Here is an 18,797-nt window from a genome sequence, read left to right on the forward strand (position 1 = left end):
TTAGGCCGTCACTTCGCTCGACGAACACTTGTCGAACATCGCGTCTAACACCTGCGTGAATTTCAGGTGCCTTTCTTCGGGCGCTACCGTCGCACCCCGACTTCCCCATAGGAATTTTATATGAAATTCTGTTCTGAACGCGTCTGATAAGAGCTCGTCGCTTCTCGAGCCTTCGAGAACGATTTCTGCGTTCCTGCGGAACAGCGCAAGATTCTCTGCCATTTTTCGAGCTGATTCTAAGTGAGACCATACGATAGATAAACCACAGTCCGGTGCTGAATTCTCCCAGGGCGACAGAATAGCTGCTGCTAGGCCTGATGGTGTCACCGTTCCTAAAAGAACAAGAAAAATTTCAATTATATCAAACGTTGAATCAGAATGATTCAGATCAAGATTGCCCAAAATCTCACGAAACTTTGCTTCGACGCACCCAAAATGTCTTCTGGTCCACGTTCTCCAAGCAAAGCGACAGGCAGCAAGTGTGGAAGCGTGGTATTTGGTGCCTGAGGGTTGGTACACTCGTTCATTGCACGTAACGTTGGTCTAAGCTTGGCCTCGAAACTGAAAGCCTCGTCGGTATGCTTCTGCCTGAGTAGATGCCACGTATTCGCCAGCCTCTGTATCTGAGGTAGGCAGAGACCGAGCATTACCCCGCAGAAACCGTACAAATTGCCCAAAGCTGTCTTCGTATCGATGGCCACTTTGATCCATTTACTAATAGTAGCTGCTCTCTCGATAGCAGTGGCTCCAGCCAGCACAGTCACCGCCACAACGAGCTTCAAACACTCTGATCTCTCGATCAGATCTATCCTGGCCTGTCTACCATGGGGCAGAGTAGCTAATTCGATACCGCTTAGACCGTTTCTACTTCCAGCACCAGGATGAAGAGCTAACTCCAGGTCGATCTTCGTTAAATGCGAGGCTAACACCCTTGGAGCAGAATCGTGAAGCATTCCTGACACACCTCTCAAAGCAGTTGGATCTAACGGCCTGTGTTCACCAGCTGGTAGCAGCAAAGTGGTGAATCCTTCGATGTCCAACGCTGTGGTGATCTCCAGAGAAGGAGCAGCCACGACTAGCTGCTCCTCTCCAGACAACTCATAATCGTTTCCGTTGTTCCCGTTGGTGCCGTCGTTACTCGTGTTGTAATGACTCCTAATTACCACTCCTTTAATAGGAACAGAGGAGGAAGGATTGCTGGCACCGCCAGAATTATTCGTCTCGAATTCGCTGTCTCCAGAACCATTTCCACTGTCACTTCCGGAAGCTTGGTAGCCTTGGTGATGATGATGGTGGTGATGGTGATGATGATGAGCGTGATGCTGATGGTTAGGTGCATACGGTACCCTTGGAGGCTTCGGCGGAGCAGTTCCGTGGGAGTTTTGATGGTTCAGAGTTGGAGGTTGGAGAACTGGCTGCTGTTGTTGCTGGAGGGCTGGGTCGGAGATCACCCTGGTGATCTTTTGACGACCTAAGGATAAGGAACACGACGGTGGCTGGTTCTGAATCGGTGGTACTCGAGGTAGAGTGCTCGATTGGACCGATCCGTGAGGTGTTGCTTGTTGATTTGTCGTTTGACGAGCATCGTGTTGGTCTGCGGGATGATGCTGGGCTGTCAGAGAGTGACTTCGTTGCTGTTTTCGAGGCAGTCGAGGAGGCGAACCGGTGGATAGAGATGAAGAGGAGGGACTGGAACAGTGTTGGTTATTCGTGGGTCCAGAGACACAGGTTAGGGGTACGGATCTTGGTTTCGGTGTGATTATACGAGCACCACTGGCTTGGCTTATAGGACGACCACTGCCCACGTAGAAGGTTATCAGGTCGGCTACCGTGTCGAATGCCTCGTCCTCAAACTGGTACTGGGCCCTTTCGTATACTGTTTCGGGTTGGATTACCACCTGTTGAAAGATATTTCGTCAATTGCTTGGGATAGCGTTCATTCTTCTTCTCTTTTTGTAAAGAAGGAATTTAGTTAAGACTGCAACGATGGATTCTGTGTATCTTTTCTCTTTCTTCTCTATTTTTCACACTGTGTAGATATTAATGTTTTGACACACAAAGGTAGACATTTCTTCCAGTTTTATCTTTCTAAATATTAAAGAATTTTGAGCAGAGACTGATTAAGCAAAGAATTCGTCACTCTGATCTCTCCTTCAATATTCACATTCGTTCTCCTGATTTTTATCAATTTTTCTTTCTCACATTGCGTAGACATTGTCGTAGGGGTAAGTATCTCTTCTAATTTGATCTTTTCGAATGTTGACAAAATTTTGAATCATTTGTACGGACTAAAGAATTCGTGAATTTCGAGGAAACTCACCCTGTTGATGACAAAGTGAAGAGGCTGGCCCTTCCACCGGACCGTGAGGACGTAGTTTCCGGGCTGGGAGGCACAGTCGCGAACCAGGAAGTCACCGTCGTTTGGTACTTCCGCCTCAGCGCCCTTTCTACCACCTCTGAGAGTGCTGCCATGGTACCAAGCGTGCGATCTCAGATCTCTAGGGTCCAGAAGTCGAAGTTCTCGCTCCAGAAGCTTACGAGTCGACTCTTCTGGTGGCTCCTGAATCAGATAGGCGACAATGGGAATTTTAAATTAGGTATTAGAAGTGTTCCAGAAGAATGCAGCTTATTGGATATTTGAATTTCAAAAGAAGCTTCAGAATTATCATCCTGCTAAATATTAACGACTCTGAGAGAGTCTTTATTTTTTTTTTTCATTGTACAAACTTTGAATTTTCCTGCCTTGAACTTCGTGGAAACCAGCAATTTCTCCGAAATCTTTCCGATTCGATAAATTATAATAAACTGTAATGTAAACTGTAATCCGACGATTCTCGAGATCAAAAGTTTCGAAATTTTCTTGCAGATACTAATTTTTATTTTAAACGTACGTTTAATTATAAAAGAATTCTAAAATTCACGATATGACTTTAATTAAATGCAACGCATGGGTAAGAGAAGTTTCACTATTGTTTCCAGCGATTATTCACGTAAGACAGTCGCGTGAATCAATGAAGAAGTGTCTCGACTGTACGAGACCGCAAGATTGGCTTAACAAGAACAGCCTTGAGTGGCTAGCCCATAAAGGGATCAACGAAGTCAGCGTTCATGCGTACAACTTATCAGCGGCTTAGCGTGTCACGTGTGAAAGCTGGATCATCAAGTTGGTAGCATAAACGAATCAATTATCACATTCTTTCGATCAGTTTATCGCTTCTTACTATTCCGTCTCGAACGTAATCAACCTCCATTATTTTGGCACCTCGTAACAACACGATTTCTCTTTCTCTCCATCTCTAATTCTAAGTACACACTCAACAACTCCGATCAATTTTTTCATCAAACAAATGTTTTTCTCGGATTAAAAATTAAAAATGAAAAGTGTACGAAAATTGGAAAGCAAGTAATTCGAACAATTCGCTAGAATTTAGAACAATCGTCGAAACCGTCTCCAGGTGTTGTCACAAATTCAACACTTTTGTACATTGCACATGCATTAACACTGAACCGACCTATTAGCAACTTAAAAGGGAAGCGAATTTTTCATACCGACGAGTTTTCTTCTCTGATACGATTTACTTTTGAAATTCACTTGCTTCTGCCGTTCATCAAATTCTCTATCAAACTACACACTTGAAAATTCTTCAAACTGAATTACTCGCTCTCTATTGGTAGATTAATAAAATTCCCTATGAAACTGTACACTTGAAAATGAGCCGAAAAAATGATTCCTTAAACTGATTTACTCACTCACCATTGGTAGATTAGAATAGTCGTTGCTGTCAACCCTTCTCGCAGCGGATTCTTCGCGGTCCTCCCTTCTGTTCACCGCCTCCTCCTCCTCCTCCTCCACGACCTTTACCTCCGACGACCTGCGTCGAAAAATCAAGTTTACACCGTGTATCCCTCACATCTCGCCTTCGTTACCACCTTCCACCCCTTTGTTTCTTTCAATTCGAACCACCTCCCCCCCCTTCGGAACGTTAAAAACCACTTTCTTCTCTACGAAGAATTCCACTTTAAACTCGCGAGAAAATCGTGAGGACAGATAGGGTTTGGCCACACGGCTCTCAGGCCGAGCGCGCGCACCCCACTGAACTATGTGCGTGGAAAGCCACGACGCGAACAGGGCCGTGTTTTTCGAGGACCCGAGGGGCGCCCCGCGGGGTATTAATAGAACAACGTAGAGAGACTAATTCGACACGGTCGTCGTTCGCTCCTAGCCAACTGAAATGATTTCTCATCTCCATACTGAAACTTCGTCCAACTATGAATCGAAACGATTTTCAAATAATTGCAAACTACCTTACAATATATTTCTATTTAATTCTCAACTTTTTCTCTGTTATTTAAAACGTATCATCAGTGAACAATTTTTCTGCATTGTCTGTTAAGTTCGAAAGTGTACGGGTGTTGCATTTTTGTCACGCTAAGTACGCCACTGAATGGGGCCCATGGTGTCCCGTCGCGTTCTCACCCACGCCTGCGTTTTCTCCGCTCTCTCGAGTGGCTTTCAGCGTCGAGTTGACACCGGCCGTTCGATCGGTGAACTCTCGGCCAACGGCTCTCTCTCGATTTTACAGCGACTGGTTGCTTGGAAATTCGGCGTTATCGTGCATTGTCACGTTACGCCTAGCCGATAGAAGCGGCGATTATTGATTTATTCGGGAAGAGGGTGGTTGCGTATGGGGGCTGGCGCGCCTGCGTCGCAACAGACCGCTCGATAAGTGTAATAAAACGCATCTGTGCATTCTGTTTCGATCCTACAGTGCCTCGAGGAAAGGGATGCGCGTCCTTCGGACGATATGAAAACACGGGTGGACGATGATTACGTGAAATGTCAGGTCTGTTTGTGTATACCGAATGGAAGTATCGAATCCTGTCGAGGAGATTGATTATTAATAACCGTAGGGCGAAATGAAACTGAAGTTTCGTTCAAACGTTGCTTCAATGATCATTGATTTCCCTTCAAACTGTGATAATATTAGGTTTTAATTTACTCGAGTAATTAACAATTTAATTATACAATCTCGCGAGTGTGCACAAGGTTTAAGTCTTCGACAACTTGTCACTCGGTTCGTTGTTTCCCTTGAATTATCTACGAAAGCAACGCAGCGCCGTTGTAATCTCACTAATTATTTTTACATTTTTCCAAGTTTCTTCGTTTCTTTCCTACTCCCTGATGAAAAAGAGTATTTCACATTTTTTTATAAATTTAGAAGGTCTTCGATAACTTGTCACTCGGTTCGTTGTTTCCCTTGAATTATCTACGAAAGCACCGCAGCGCCGTTGTAATCTCACTAATTATTTTTCCATGTTTTCGACTTTCTTCGTTTCTTTCCTACTCCCTGACGAAAAAGAGTATTTCACATTTTTTTATAAATTTAGAAGGTCTTCGATAACTTGTCACTCGGTTCGTTGTTTCCCTTGAATTATCTACGAAAGCACCGCAGCGCCGTTGTAATCTCACTAATTATTTTTCCATGTTTTCGACTTTCTTCGTTTCTTTCCTACTCCCTGACGAAAAAGAGTATTTCACATTTTTTTATAAATTTAGAAGGTCTTCGATAACTTGTCACTCGGTTCGTTGTTTCCCTTGAATTATCTACGAAAGCACCGCAGCGCCGTTGTAATCTCACTAATTATTTTTCCATGTTTTCGACTTTCTTCGTTTCTTTCCTACTCCCTGACGAAAAAGAGTATTTCACATTTTTTTATAAATTTAGAAAGTTTTTAATATTGAAACTGTATAAATATTTTCATATATAAAATCTTTGCATGAATTGTAAATAAGGTGCAAGTTACGTTTTAATTGTGTCACATGCGTAACAGACGTACCGACGAGCCGAACAATAACATCGCTATTTTCAATAGACAGCACCTTCTAAAAAGCGAGGCAAATTACTTTATTACACCAAAAATTCGACGACTCTCACACCTGGACACCACATGCCCTTCGACGTCATCAATTTTCAGACAAGCAATATAACAAATGTAAGAACAAATTCCCCACTTTCACACCACCACCACACACTTCCACCACCTACGACAGTTTTCACACCACCAATCACAACACACACGTAGTTTATAAAATAGCGAACCCCACACGACACCAGACACAATTTTCCTATCAGTAAGCCTAGACATTTCGCGCTCTGCACAACGTTCATTCGCAAATATATAGTTTTAACAGCAAACTGTTGTACGTTAATAATCTATCTTTCGAGCACTACCTGAGTCCCCTATCCTGAGAACATTCCTCAAATGGTCTGACTCAAAAAGAGGGACAATTATCGGTTTCGCAACAAACATATCGCGATTCGTAACAATTGTACCGTAAATTCTGACAATGCATTAATAACGCGAAAGGGTTGAGAAACCTTTTTACCTTCGTTTAATTATTGGAACATTCTGATCGTATGTCTTCGTTCCCGTACTAACAAGTAAAAAAAAAGAGAGCAAATTCGACGGAGGACCCTAGTGAACATCCGCTGTTATTTGGTTACACAAGATTGAACATGTGGGCGCCGCCTTTAGAACGGATGGAAACGTGGCTCCCTAAACCTATTTCCATTCAGTTCTACGTAATGATCATCGTTCTTCGGTAGTTGTTTCTGAAATTGATCCATTGTAACTTGTTTTACACACGCTTGGTATATACCTATCGTCTCGTATATACCTATGTTTTGCTCCGTGATAAGGATTGAACATGATTTCTGAGGTTACATCTGTTGTAAGGTGCTATGTACCTCGTAAAATGAATCCATCGTTCAAGGTCCTTCCTCCTACTATACGTGCAAGGCTGTTTTTTCGTATTTTTCTACTAATTCCTTTATACGTTTCAATTCATCGTTCAAGATCATTCCTCCTACTATACAGGGTCCCCCAGGTTTCAATGGCCAAACGTTGTCGGTATATTCTACGAGTCGAAATTAGAAAAAACTGTTATACAAACGTAGGTCTTTTGGAGCTTTATTAAAAAGTTATGGCAATAATATAAAATTAAGAGAACAATAGCAGACTCGCGGTTGCTGCGAGAAGTAGATCAGCAATATTTACGTTTACTCTGTTTATGCAAGAAGCAACTAATTACTCCATCCAAAAAAATGTCCACCGTTTATGGCGATGCAAGACTGACATCAGATTACTCTGCGAATTTCGTTATTATTTTGTTTCAATGACTTTTTGTATCAATTCATTACGCGACCTTGTGCATATCGCGCAAATATTGATGACCTATTTCTTTATTATTCTACATGGCAGTAACCGTGAGTGTGCGATTGTTTCCTTCATTTCGTATTACCGCCGTGACTTTTTAACGAAGCTCTAAAAGACCTATGTTTGTACAACATTCTTTTCTTTTTATGGCCAACGTTTGGCCATTAACCCTTTGCGATCGGTGCCGCCATAGTGGCGGCATTTCAATTTTGTTCTAGAAATCGGTGTCGCCGCTATGGCGGCATGATCTTTGTTTTGTCAAGTATCATACTTTGGAAAATTACAAAAATTAAAACGTTTTATTTTTATGCACTATAACTAGTATGTATTAAACAAAATGTATCAGTTTCAAAATATTCTGTTTTTCAATATCCTTATATATATAATAAATAAACTATGCAAAAATAACTTTGAAAATTTAAATTTGCTTCGACTAGCTGATAGTCCAACCAGAGAAATGTGCCGATCGCAAAGGGTTAAAACCTGGGACACCCTGTATGTGCAAGATTTTTTTTATGCATAATAATTTACTTGACCAAATTCCTTTATACGTTTCCATTGTATTTTATTTCACGCAATTGCTATTTCTTTCGAGCGGTCCAAAAATTGACACAAAAATTCCTCTTCAATCCTCAAATCGATTTCATAGAAACCGCAACAGCATCCATTTGCGCACTTTCACGCAGGCCATTACACGTGTAGCCTTCTCTATCAACGAATCCCTATGTGTATATATATATATATATATATAGAATTTAACAGCCATCGTAGCAAATTGCAACGAAAACGATTTCCACCCAGCGTTATAAATAGACGTGGCGAGGATGCAGTCGGCGCGAGAACGATTCGCAGAAATTCGCCGCGTGCCTTATCTTCCCGCTCTAATGTCACCGCGACAGGATTCCGCGCGTTATCTCTAATTCGCGTATGCACCCGTCCCTGCTCACGTTTTATCGACAATCCTTCCCCTCTCCGTTCCCGGAAAATCGTGGGGGGCCTGTGTGATCACCAGTCATTGAAATCACCGCGTTAGATACTCGACTTGCAGTCAAATCTTTGTTGGAGAACAACGGTTCTCCGTGGATTTCACCCTGGAATACTAACCTTAATATTGATAATTCTCGTATTATTAGAGTATCCCTTGGTCAAGAAAAGTGTACGAATTTTGGGCGATTCTGACCCAAAGTGGAATTAAGAATTACTCATTCCTCGAGTTTTCTCATATTTCTAACTCTGGAATATTAACTGGAATGTTAATGGGGCACACGTCTCTTTTATTAACTTCATTAACATTGAAATTGTAAAAATTGTTTATTTTAAGTTGAAAGGAAATTAATATTCGTAAAGTGAGTACATGAACAGGAAGAAAAGTGCCCGTTGTTAGTGTTCCAAGGTTGATGTTTACTCCGATGGAATTTCGCCCGAGTGAATTTGATAAGCTTGCAAAACGGTGAGGAAAGTCAAGGGATAGGCAGTTTAAAAACGTTTGCAAAATTGAAGGTAATCGATACGATTAGATTACGCCTAGCGAGATTGGTTGTATTTACCATTGACTTTCGAAGAATCGCGTTGCATTAGGTTTCGTCGATTTTCTTTTAGATTATTCGAAAGATGGCCTTTGAGGTCGTAGAAAGGGAACAATCCTTCTACTATATTATTCAAATTGTCTGAACAAATCTGTATTTATTTCCATTCAAAACTCGCACAGATAAGAACGCTTAATTGTTTACAAAAAACAGAAATTTCTGGATGATTGTAATAGAATCGAAAGTACTGCAAAGACACCTATTCACAGAGAATACATCCTGCCTTTCAAATTAATTAACGATCCATGAAAATTTGCATACTCCAATACCTCATTCACCCTAATTAAACCCGCCATTAACGCCATCATAAACGACCACCTAGCTGTTCGGCATACCATAAAATGAATCAATTTCATCGTTACTTTACACTCTATTAACCACGCTCGATTTCCTCTGCGTTTAATATTTCTTTCAATTCCCGCCACGTTCACTATAATACAAAGTTATTAACGATTCACGCGTCGACGTTCCGATAAATCACTTTCAGATACGAGACAAGACGTCGCGGCTGTCGGACGGATTTCAAAAAAGGGATTACGAAACACAGTATAAAGTGTACAAGTATCGGGGAACGTTTCATAGTTTCCCCCATTGTACTGTCTTTCCGTTATGGGATTCCCGTGCATGCTCGACCGAGGGAGGACGTCACTTTGAAGGCAAAGATCGAGGAAAACCGGTTCGAGACCTGCCGGCTCCATTATCTTCCCGTACAGGTATAGTCGGTGGAAGAAATATCACGAGGTCGTAAGTTCGCTCAGGCGTCAAAATTTACGCGTTCGGGAATATCGACAAGCGAATCGACAGAAATCTGTGAACACAAGGGCTCGGGATTCTCAGTCAGGCTCGCGTGAAGTGTGCCTTAGCTTTGATTCAGTTCCAATGGAAAAACGGAAAATATTTCTTCCGTCGACTATACCTCGGCGTACCCTCTCTAATTCGTTACTTATAACGCGGGAATTTCGACTCGAACCGCTGGAAAAAGGCCTTCGAAGGTCCTTCCAGAGTTCCCTGCACCCGTATCCTTTTTCCAAGCGTGCATGTGAAACTCGAGACGGACGGATTAGGATTCTTCTCGAGTCATCAATTAACGAAGATCTTTGAAATTTCTTCGAACACGGAAGGATGGAAATTATATTTCATATTGTCAACTATTTAGCAGTAGTTTAAATCGAATTTAGAATTTAAAAATTTTCGAAAGTCCATGGTAATTTTTAAAAAAATGTCTCTACGTAACTTTGTTCAATGTTTTTATTAGCCCTGGAGATCCCAAGAAATGGTAAATAATTTCAATCAAATTTCAAATTTAACATCTTCCGTAGAATAACTTCTGCGGGCCTCCGATAATCTGTTTATGTGTCTTTGATGATTATAATTAAATTGAACCTTCTTCAAATCTAGAAGATCAAATAGATTTGAAGAGTTGAGGAGGATAGGAAATGGTTGTGCAAAGTGTTTAAATGTTTGCTTCTTCGAACGATTAGAGTGGTTAGTCTGCGGTTAGTTAGCATGTAAGCAATGTATACCTTCTGTTCTCCTCAGTTAGATCTTCCGGCGACGGCGGCGTCACGATGAGAGATGGCTCCTTCTGAATAATTACTTCCGGCTGTAGGTGGATCGTGTGTCGTTTCTGATGGAGATCCTTACAAGAGGCTGAAGAGGATATGCCGTTTCTCTTTCGACGACGGCCACTGGCGCCTAGATTTTGCAGAGTGCCCATAGATGGAAACCGGAAGCTCCATGCTATGCCTGGAGAACATTGTAGCATACACCGTGTTATTAAAGCCTCCAGTTCTGCTACCATAAATAAACTAGTTTTGTGCGAAAAATATCTGCACAGTTTAGAGCTTCCTGTTTGCAAGCTTTTCAAAGTAGTTAGAAATCAAGCTTCGCTTCTTTTTCCCTTTGAATTCGAGTCAAGAAGTAGCGGATGCAAAGTAGTTTCGCGGAATCATTTCCTGCATCTCTTCAACGACAGTCCTATTATTAAGAAATTTTATACTTCACCTTTAGTGAAGTGTACACCTTTCATTTTCTTTACTACAACCGATTCTATTACCGAAAAATCAAATTAACTCATTGCTTGCTGAAATGAAACGCTCACTTTCCAAAACCCCTAACTCGAGATCAAGATTCCATTTCAACGAAAGAAAGTAAATCCTTGCTCTACGCTATTCCTGTCAGTAATACGAATCCCCTTATATTCACCGTGCAAGGAGTATGTTTACAAAGTTAAGTCAACTTAATCGTCCAGAAAAGTGACAAATTATCTCCTCTTTCTTTTAGGACACATTCTTTACAATTAAATAACACTGTCAATTGAATTATTATTATTCCTCCGTCGTAACCTAACTTCGTCAGAATCCACCACTCCATGGACATGAAAAAGAACCTAAATCCATTCACTGTTATTAAAAAAAAAGAATTGAATTCTCGAAAATCGGTAAGTAACGACAGATTCTTCCAGACACTTCCTCCTTCGTCCTCAAATACTCACGCATGCCGGTACTTTTCTGCGCGCCGCGATCCTTTTCGCTCACGATCATCGCCAATCCGCGCGCCACTCGCTTCGCGGCCGAATCGTGTCAGCTCTTATGGCCGCGTCACGCACTTCTGTCTCGTTAATTATTTCCCGTTCGATATTATACGACGCGTGGATCGTGCGCGAATCGGCGGAGCGCGCTCGATCGGAACCGTTTTAAAACCGCTTGTCGCCGATCGGCTATCGCGAGCAGGGATACCAACGCCCCCCCATCGTTCTCTCGCGCTCTGCCGAACGGTTTTATCGGTTCTCGTACGACGTAAACGCGTACGATCGGTGCAGTTAATGCCTTTTATCTGCGTCCCCTCTTTCGCCTGTCAACGATTCGTCGTCACGTAGACGTTCCTCGGGTATACACTCCTTTTACCGTCCATTTGTCAATAATTCGGGGAATCTGCCGATGACGCAGTTCGCTCCTTCCAATTTAGTCGATTTTAATTGAATTGCAAATTTTCACTTTGCGAAAATTTTACTTTTAAAATTTTACTTGAAATTTAAATCTGCCTATTTTTAACTTTAGGATTCTTACTGGATCTTACGATCGAACTTTTTCATTATAATTCTGATTAAACTGAGCTTTCAATTAAATTTCTGTATTTTAATTTTCAATGCAATTTGAATTTCACATTTCTCCTGGAGACACGTTACGACGCTGGTCTCGATTCTTCGCACATGTACAATACTATCACTTCACTCGAAGCAATCTACCTCACGCCACGATTAATTAATCCAACTCACGGTTCTCCACCCGAAAAAACAGTAACCTAATTGAAAAACCGTCTGTTCTCTGTATCTAATCGTTGGTTTCACTTTCCAGAAGCGTTGCAAGAAGCCAGCTGGACTCGTCCTCCGCTGGAATTCCGGTTGGAATCACTGCATCATTCACGTTCACGGGGAACGCGATCGCAGGTGCAGCCGCTGAATGACCACGCTGCTCATTACTGACCTCTTGGGATCCACTCTTTCTCCCTCAAGATCGTTCAGCGTTGATCCAACTCCGTTCATTCACGGATCCACATTGTCTATTCTCGAAAATTTCATTTCTCCAATCTCGCTTCTACTGCAAATTGCAGAATAGTCGGACCACGTGCTGCAGATCGTTCGAACAGTTGGCCAGAAACTGAAGTGTTCGGCTCACTTTCGCTTCGATTCGTTTATCTTCGCTCGCCTTCACACGCGCGGATATAAACCTGTTCTCTCGAGCCTTTCCAGTCGCGGACACCAGCCAGCGTTCCCTCGTTTGACTTCGCGACTTTTCGCAGGGTATTTCCAGACGGGTAAAACGTTCCCGAAGAACCCTCTCGAGCACGTTGCATCTTTTTCGTCTTCTCTTTCCTTTCTTTTCACGCTGCATGTGTTTTACCTCTTGGAATTGTTTGCGAATTGTTCGAGAGTCGCGTGACTCTCTGTGTGTGCAGTCTTTCGCCACGAAAGAGTACCTGTTCCAGAGAATTTCCAAACACCCGTTCCGCTCTATTTTCAGGAGCACGCTTCGTGCGGCAGCCGCGCGTAACACGGTTTCCTTTTTCCTCACGGCAGAGAGCTGTGCTTGGAAGTGTATTTATGGGCTGTTTCGTGGACAGATTTTCCTTTTGTCACGTTTCAGAGAAGCCTCTTTTGTTGCTCGTTGACTGTAGCTTTAATCGCTTTCGTGCTACCAGTTTCGGCGTAGATTTAGTGCTTTGATGGACCTAAGCGTTTTGAATTTTTTATTTAGCCTTTTCACTGATGTAAATACGTGAATTTTCGTCAACGCGTGACACTTTAATTCAGTATTTTGCCGAGCTGTGAACACGAGAATACTTAATTCGGTGCTTTCGTAGCCACGAATGTATAAATTTTCCATCGACTGCTTCGACAACTACAAGTATACACGAATATTTGATCGAACGTTAACAAGTTTCATCATGAGAACGAAGAAACACGTGAAAGGTGTTTTCGAAGAGTCTTTAAATATTTATCTTACTGTACTATAATCGCGCCGTTATCTTTCTCTCACTGACACGTCGCATTGAATCAATTATAAATGTACTACCTCGTGGAAGAAACCGCCGATACTTGGTGATTTGTATAAGGAACTTTATTTTTGCATAGAAAATAAGCTCATCCACCTAACATCGCTGCATACTTTAAACGTGTATCATTTATAGATCGTGATAACAGAGACGAAAAATTCTTCGAGCTTGAAATGTCAGCGATAGATCACCAAGACAATGGACCATTCATTCCGACGATTCCTCTCGATCGATAAATCTGCATAATCAAACTCAATTGATACCATTCACACTCCAACAATCAACCAGAAAGAAAGAGAGGCAGAAAAATTGTTATCTTCCCTCACAAATGACCTATTCATATTCGACCTCTCTAAGAAACAAAAAGGGACACTTTCTCCCTATTCTTCTCAGCTGGTCCCTTTCCCAAAAAGGCCGCTCCCTGACCTAACTACACAAATCCACCATAAACAGGACATTCGTGTTTCCAGTGGGTTTCTCGAGTGTCCGAGAAATGTTCTTTCCCTTTTCTAGAATGTCTTCTTCGACCACCTAGTGTAGGTTTCCCGGGCATTTCCAAAAATTTCACCGAGTATATACCTGAGGAGGCGAAAAAAAGAAAGGACACCCGTTGTGAGGTCTCGAAAGGACAGGCAGGACACTCGAAAGGAGAGAGAAGCACGAGGCTTGTCGAGCTAGAAAAAGCAAGAGGTTGGAATGCAGGTGTGTTTTGCGTTGCTTGTTCGCTCAGTTGCTAGTCGACATAATACCTGGCGACGCTGATAAGCGCGCCGTTTGCCCAGATAACTGTGCAACGTTTGGAGAGTCACTATCGACCGAAAAAGCCGCGATAGGCGCTGTTTCTCGAGCTCGAATAAAGTAGCGAGAGGGGAATCAGCGTTCAGAATATTTCCACCGATTTAAAGACTCGTTTAATCACGTTCAAGTCACTGACATTTTGTCCAATTTTCGTCAACAATGTTACACGCACGTTAAAATCATATTTGTGCAGAATCGAACGGTGGAGGTTGTGCTTGAATATCTCCAATGTATAATTTGATTTACATTATTGTTAATAAAAATTTGCAAGATTTTCAAGGATTCTATTCAGCGTGGAGAATTGTCCAAATTTCCCCCCTATGTAACAGCAGTCTGTGTAGAAATTAATATTGAAAATTGCAATTTTAATTTCGTTAAATGTTTTCTGAAGTGATTTTTCCGAAGATACTAATTTCCTCCCGTTTTGAAATATTCCTCCGAAGTGCAGGATTTTTATTTTACTCGAAGCACAAGTACAGATTTCTCCACGGTTACATCGAAATTCTCGGTAACCCGTTGCTTACTGTCAGCTGTGTACAACAAACTTGGTCCAATTGAAATTCCTGTCGCGAGGTAAACGCGCATATAATTACGCGGCCACGGAGGAAACGGGGGAATCTCGGCGCACGTTTCACGCACGTGAATAAACGTTCTTTTTTAACGATACGCGCGAAGAATCGGCCTCGGTTTTCAATGACAAAGGAAAAAGCTCGTTTTTCTCCGATCAAGTTTACTGTATGTAACAGTTATCTTATTACAAGTAGACGCGAAAGATTTTTCAACAGCACGTTTCCTCGTTATTTCATTTCCACTGTATCGAAGTTTTACGCAATGTATAAAAATACTTTCAATTTGCGAGAAATGTAAGATTGTAAGGTTGCAGAAAAGATGATAAGAATATTTGGTGGATGAATAAAAATCAATACGCTGTTCGTATATTCTACCTGTCTACCTCCAGAAGATTCGAGGTTCGCGACATTAATGAAAAATTTATGAACCTGTTGCAACAGGTGATCCCTGTCCTCTAAGCTACAATGTGCAATTCCATTACCTTGCTAATTCTGCTATGTAACGGGTGTCTTAAAAGCTTGCGCATAATTTTCCATAGAACCAACTGCATCGGAAAACAAATATCTTTCGTAACGTCAATTTACAATTTCCAATGTTAATTTCCGTATAAGTGAGACATACCACGTGAAATGTTTTAAGCGGTACTTACTAGCTTACGGAGCTCGAATAATTTGGGAATGGAAAGGGTATTCTCTAAAAATTAGCCGAAAAGAAGACAAAAAAAAGTTAAATCGTTTTAACCTTTTAGCTACGGCAGGATTTTCCGCGGAGCTGTATCTCTGTACGGTAACGTTCGACGCGGACTGCGCGTTGACAACATAGCACTGCGATTTGTGTCTATTCAGTGTCGTCTCTTCTTATACATAATAATTAATAATACAATTGTGTGTGATATACTTTGAAACAGAGACGGAATGAGCCACTATAGTGGGCGTACTGTTCAGAGTGAAGGCATACGCGAAAGCCACTTTAGTGGCGAACCGTTCAAAAAGATGAGATTCGCGAAAGCCACTATAGTGGCGCACAGTAGCAAAAACGAAAGTTTGTCAAAGTCTCGTCCTTCCCAAATTGTTCCTTCCTATTTTCTCTCTCGAATTCGCGTAATCGTGTGTACACGAGGAAAATTTGTGAAAATTCTATTATTAGAGACATTTTACGAGGGTTTATCGTCTGTTTAGCGCTTCGTCGCCTTCGAGTCTCCGTTTACACGTTGAACCGTACAAGCGAGTGCGTAAATATCCACAGCGACACGCGTTTATCTCGGCGTTGGCCGGTGCAAGCGTTGCTTTTTATCAGGCGTACACGCGAGAGAAGGAACTACCGTGCGACCTACATCCCACGTTTAGCATACTTCGTACCAGTTTCGATTTTGAAACAAAACTCCGACGCGATTCTCAAGCCGCGCGTGTAGGCGGCTCGCCACGATAAACGCCTGATACGCCAGGTGACTTATCGTCGCGTCCCGTTTCGACTCTTTGATTACGTATGATTTTTCGCTGCTCTTTCCGTTTTTTCTTTTTTCTTCCATTTTCACGCGTTGCACAACGTGAGACTCGAAACGAGAATCGCTCAAGTGGGCCTCGTTTCTCTTTTAACAAGATCGATCGGTAGGTAGTTGCTTCCTTTTTCGTGTGGTAATTAACACGTTTTTTGTCGCGGGAGAAATATGACTTTTTAATAGAATTTTCAAATGGAATTAAAAATCTCGATAAAGTTGGAACATTAACATGCTCCAACGAATTTTTCTTTATATGTATTTTTTTTAAATATTGCAAATTAAAAGAAATAATTTTGACAATTTTAATGGTAACGAAGATGGTGAGAAACATAAAAATGTTTAGTTTTACTTATACGGAGTGCAACGTGCTCCTCATCGAGCACGTGCTACTTGAATCATCACGACTCATCACTCCTTTCACTTATCAAACAAACCACTTCCGAATACGCCTGAAACCTAGTCACTTTTGTTATACTAGCTGAGCACAAAGTGCCGGAAAACTCAAACATTTCATCTTCATTCAAGGAATGACAGCTGAATTCCCGTTAAAATTTCGGAGCTTCATTTGCATTCAGAAAATCACTTCTAGACTCACTCTACAACTTTAAAATTCCATCTCCACTCAGAGACACTGTTCGCAATAATCCTCGATTAATAATCAAGCCTGTGTCACAAATTCACATCCACGTGACTCACTCGACTACCAACCTATTAAATCGCACAAATACACTTCCTCGTGATTTAACCAAAGAAGAAAATCCTCCAAAAGTGAAATACCAGAAAACAGCTCCGAAAGAATAAATAACACTATCACCCTAAAATTAAGATTTTCTCGTATCCACTTAACAAATACACTCCACAATAATCCTCTACTACCTGTTAAATCACTCAAGAAAAGGAAACACCTGAGAAAATATGTGACTCGAAATGAGAAAAATTGAAAAAATTGAGAATGTTGCACTGACTCTGGCTTCTGCGAGATTTCAGCTTGCTGGCGGTCTTCCCCATGATTCTGGCGGGTGCATGGGGAATCACGATGCACCGATTCCAGGTAAAAGAGGCGTTCCACGCGCGGTCGTAGCCTCGTCGACGTGCCACCGCGACCCTAGCATAATGCGTTACCGATGCTGACTGACTGACTTGGCCGCGAAATTGAAGAGACGGGCACGTCACGATGGACAAGAGAGGCAAGTGGTACTCGTCGTCGTCGTCGTTGTCGTCGTTGCACGACACACAGCGTACGAGCGCCGCCAGGAGAATGTCAGGCGAGAGTGGAGAGAGGGAACGCTGTGCCTAGCCTGAAAGAGGACAGGGATCCTTGTCGTTTCTACGGGCAAACGTTTGACAAAGCGAGATAGAACAACAGATGACACTTGGAGGGGGGAGACGGGACTGGCTTAATGAGAGAGGACGAGCAACGGGTCGGTTTGATTCCGAGCGATTAATAAACCAGGCTGTGGGACGACGAGGGATTGGGTAATCGATGGGGCAGGGTGAAAGGTGAGAGTTTGTACAATGTTTGGGAGCAGTAATTTGAGTTTGATGGGGTTTGAGGAAGTTTGAGAGTAAGAAATGAGGACTTTTTGGCGATGAGGTTTGGATTGGTTGGGTTTGAGGAGGTTTGAGAGGAAGAAGTGAGGATTTTTAGTTATGAAATTTAGATTGGTTGGGTTTGAAGAAGTTTGGAAAGGGGAAATGAGAATTTTGGGTGACGAGGTTTGACTTGATTTGAGATTAAAGATGTTTGAGGAGAAGAAATGGGAATCCTGGTGCATGGAAGTGGTTAAGGGATGATTTAAAACATAGAATTTGAGTTTGTTGTGGTTTGGAAAAGTTTGGAAAGGGGAAATGAGAATTTTGGGTGACGAGGTTTGACTTGATTTGAGATTAAAGATGTTTGAGGAGAAGAAATGGGAATCCTGGTGCATGGAAGTGGTTAAGAGATGATTTAAAACATAGAATTTGAGTTTGTTGTGGTTTGGAAAAGTTTGGAAAGGGGAAATGAGAATTTTGGGTGACGAGGTTTGAGTTGATTTGAGATTAAAGATGTTTGAGGAGAAGAAATGGGAATCCTGGTGCATGGAAGTGGTTAAGGGATGATTTAAAAAATAGAATTTGAGTTTGTTGTGGTTTGGAAAAGTTTGGAAAGGGGAAATGAGAATTTTGGGTGACGAGGTTTGAGTTGATTTGAGATCAAAGATGTTTGAGGAGAAGAAATGGGAATCCTGGTGCATGGAAGTGGTTAAGGGATGATTTAAAAAATAGAATTTGAGTTTTGTTGTGGTTTGGAAAAGTTTGAAAGGGGAGCTGAGGATTTAAGAATTTTGGGTGACGAGGTTTGACTTGATTTGAGATCAAAGATGTTTGAGGAGAAGAAATGGGAATCCTGGTGCATGGAAGTGGTTAAGGGATGGTTTAAAAAATAGAATTTGAGTTTTGTTGTGGTTTGGAAAAGTTTGAAAGGGGAGCTGAGGATTTTGCGTGCTAGAATTTGATTTGAACGAGGTTTGATAAAGTTTGAGAAGAAAAACCAAATGTGAGGTAATTTGAATGTATTTAGAAGAACTGATGAT

At 41.8% G+C, this 18,797-nt stretch overlaps 1 protein-coding gene across 2 annotated transcripts; it reads right to left on the reverse strand.

Moving 5' to 3' along the window:
- Window positions 1–17,463, reverse strand: LOC108574717 (SH2 domain-containing protein 3C). 2 transcript variants are annotated; one of them, XM_017937345.1, is made up of 6 exons: window positions 17,190–17,463; window positions 10,328–10,550; window positions 3,755–3,872; window positions 2,321–2,560; window positions 431–1,898; window positions 1–332 (listed from the first exon to the last, which is right to left on the reverse strand). In XM_017937345.1, exons 1-6 carry the CDS (start codon window positions 17,230–17,232, stop codon window positions 1–3), a joined length of 2,424 nt encoding a protein of 807 aa, XP_017792834.1. In that variant the 5' UTR covers window positions 17,233–17,463. The 2 variants fall into 2 exon arrangements, with proteins under 2 accessions (XP_017792834.1, XP_017792833.1); XM_017937344.1 differs by lacking the exon at window positions 17,190–17,463 and adding an exon at window positions 11,299–11,348.
- Window positions 17,464–18,797: the final 1,334 nt, after the last annotated feature.

The sequence above is a fragment of the Habropoda laboriosa genome, unplaced genomic scaffold (assembly GCF_001263275.1).
Source record: "Habropoda laboriosa isolate 0110345459 unplaced genomic scaffold, ASM126327v1 scaffold223, whole genome shotgun sequence".
NCBI classification, from domain to species: domain Eukaryota; kingdom Metazoa; phylum Arthropoda; class Insecta; order Hymenoptera; family Apidae; genus Habropoda; species Habropoda laboriosa.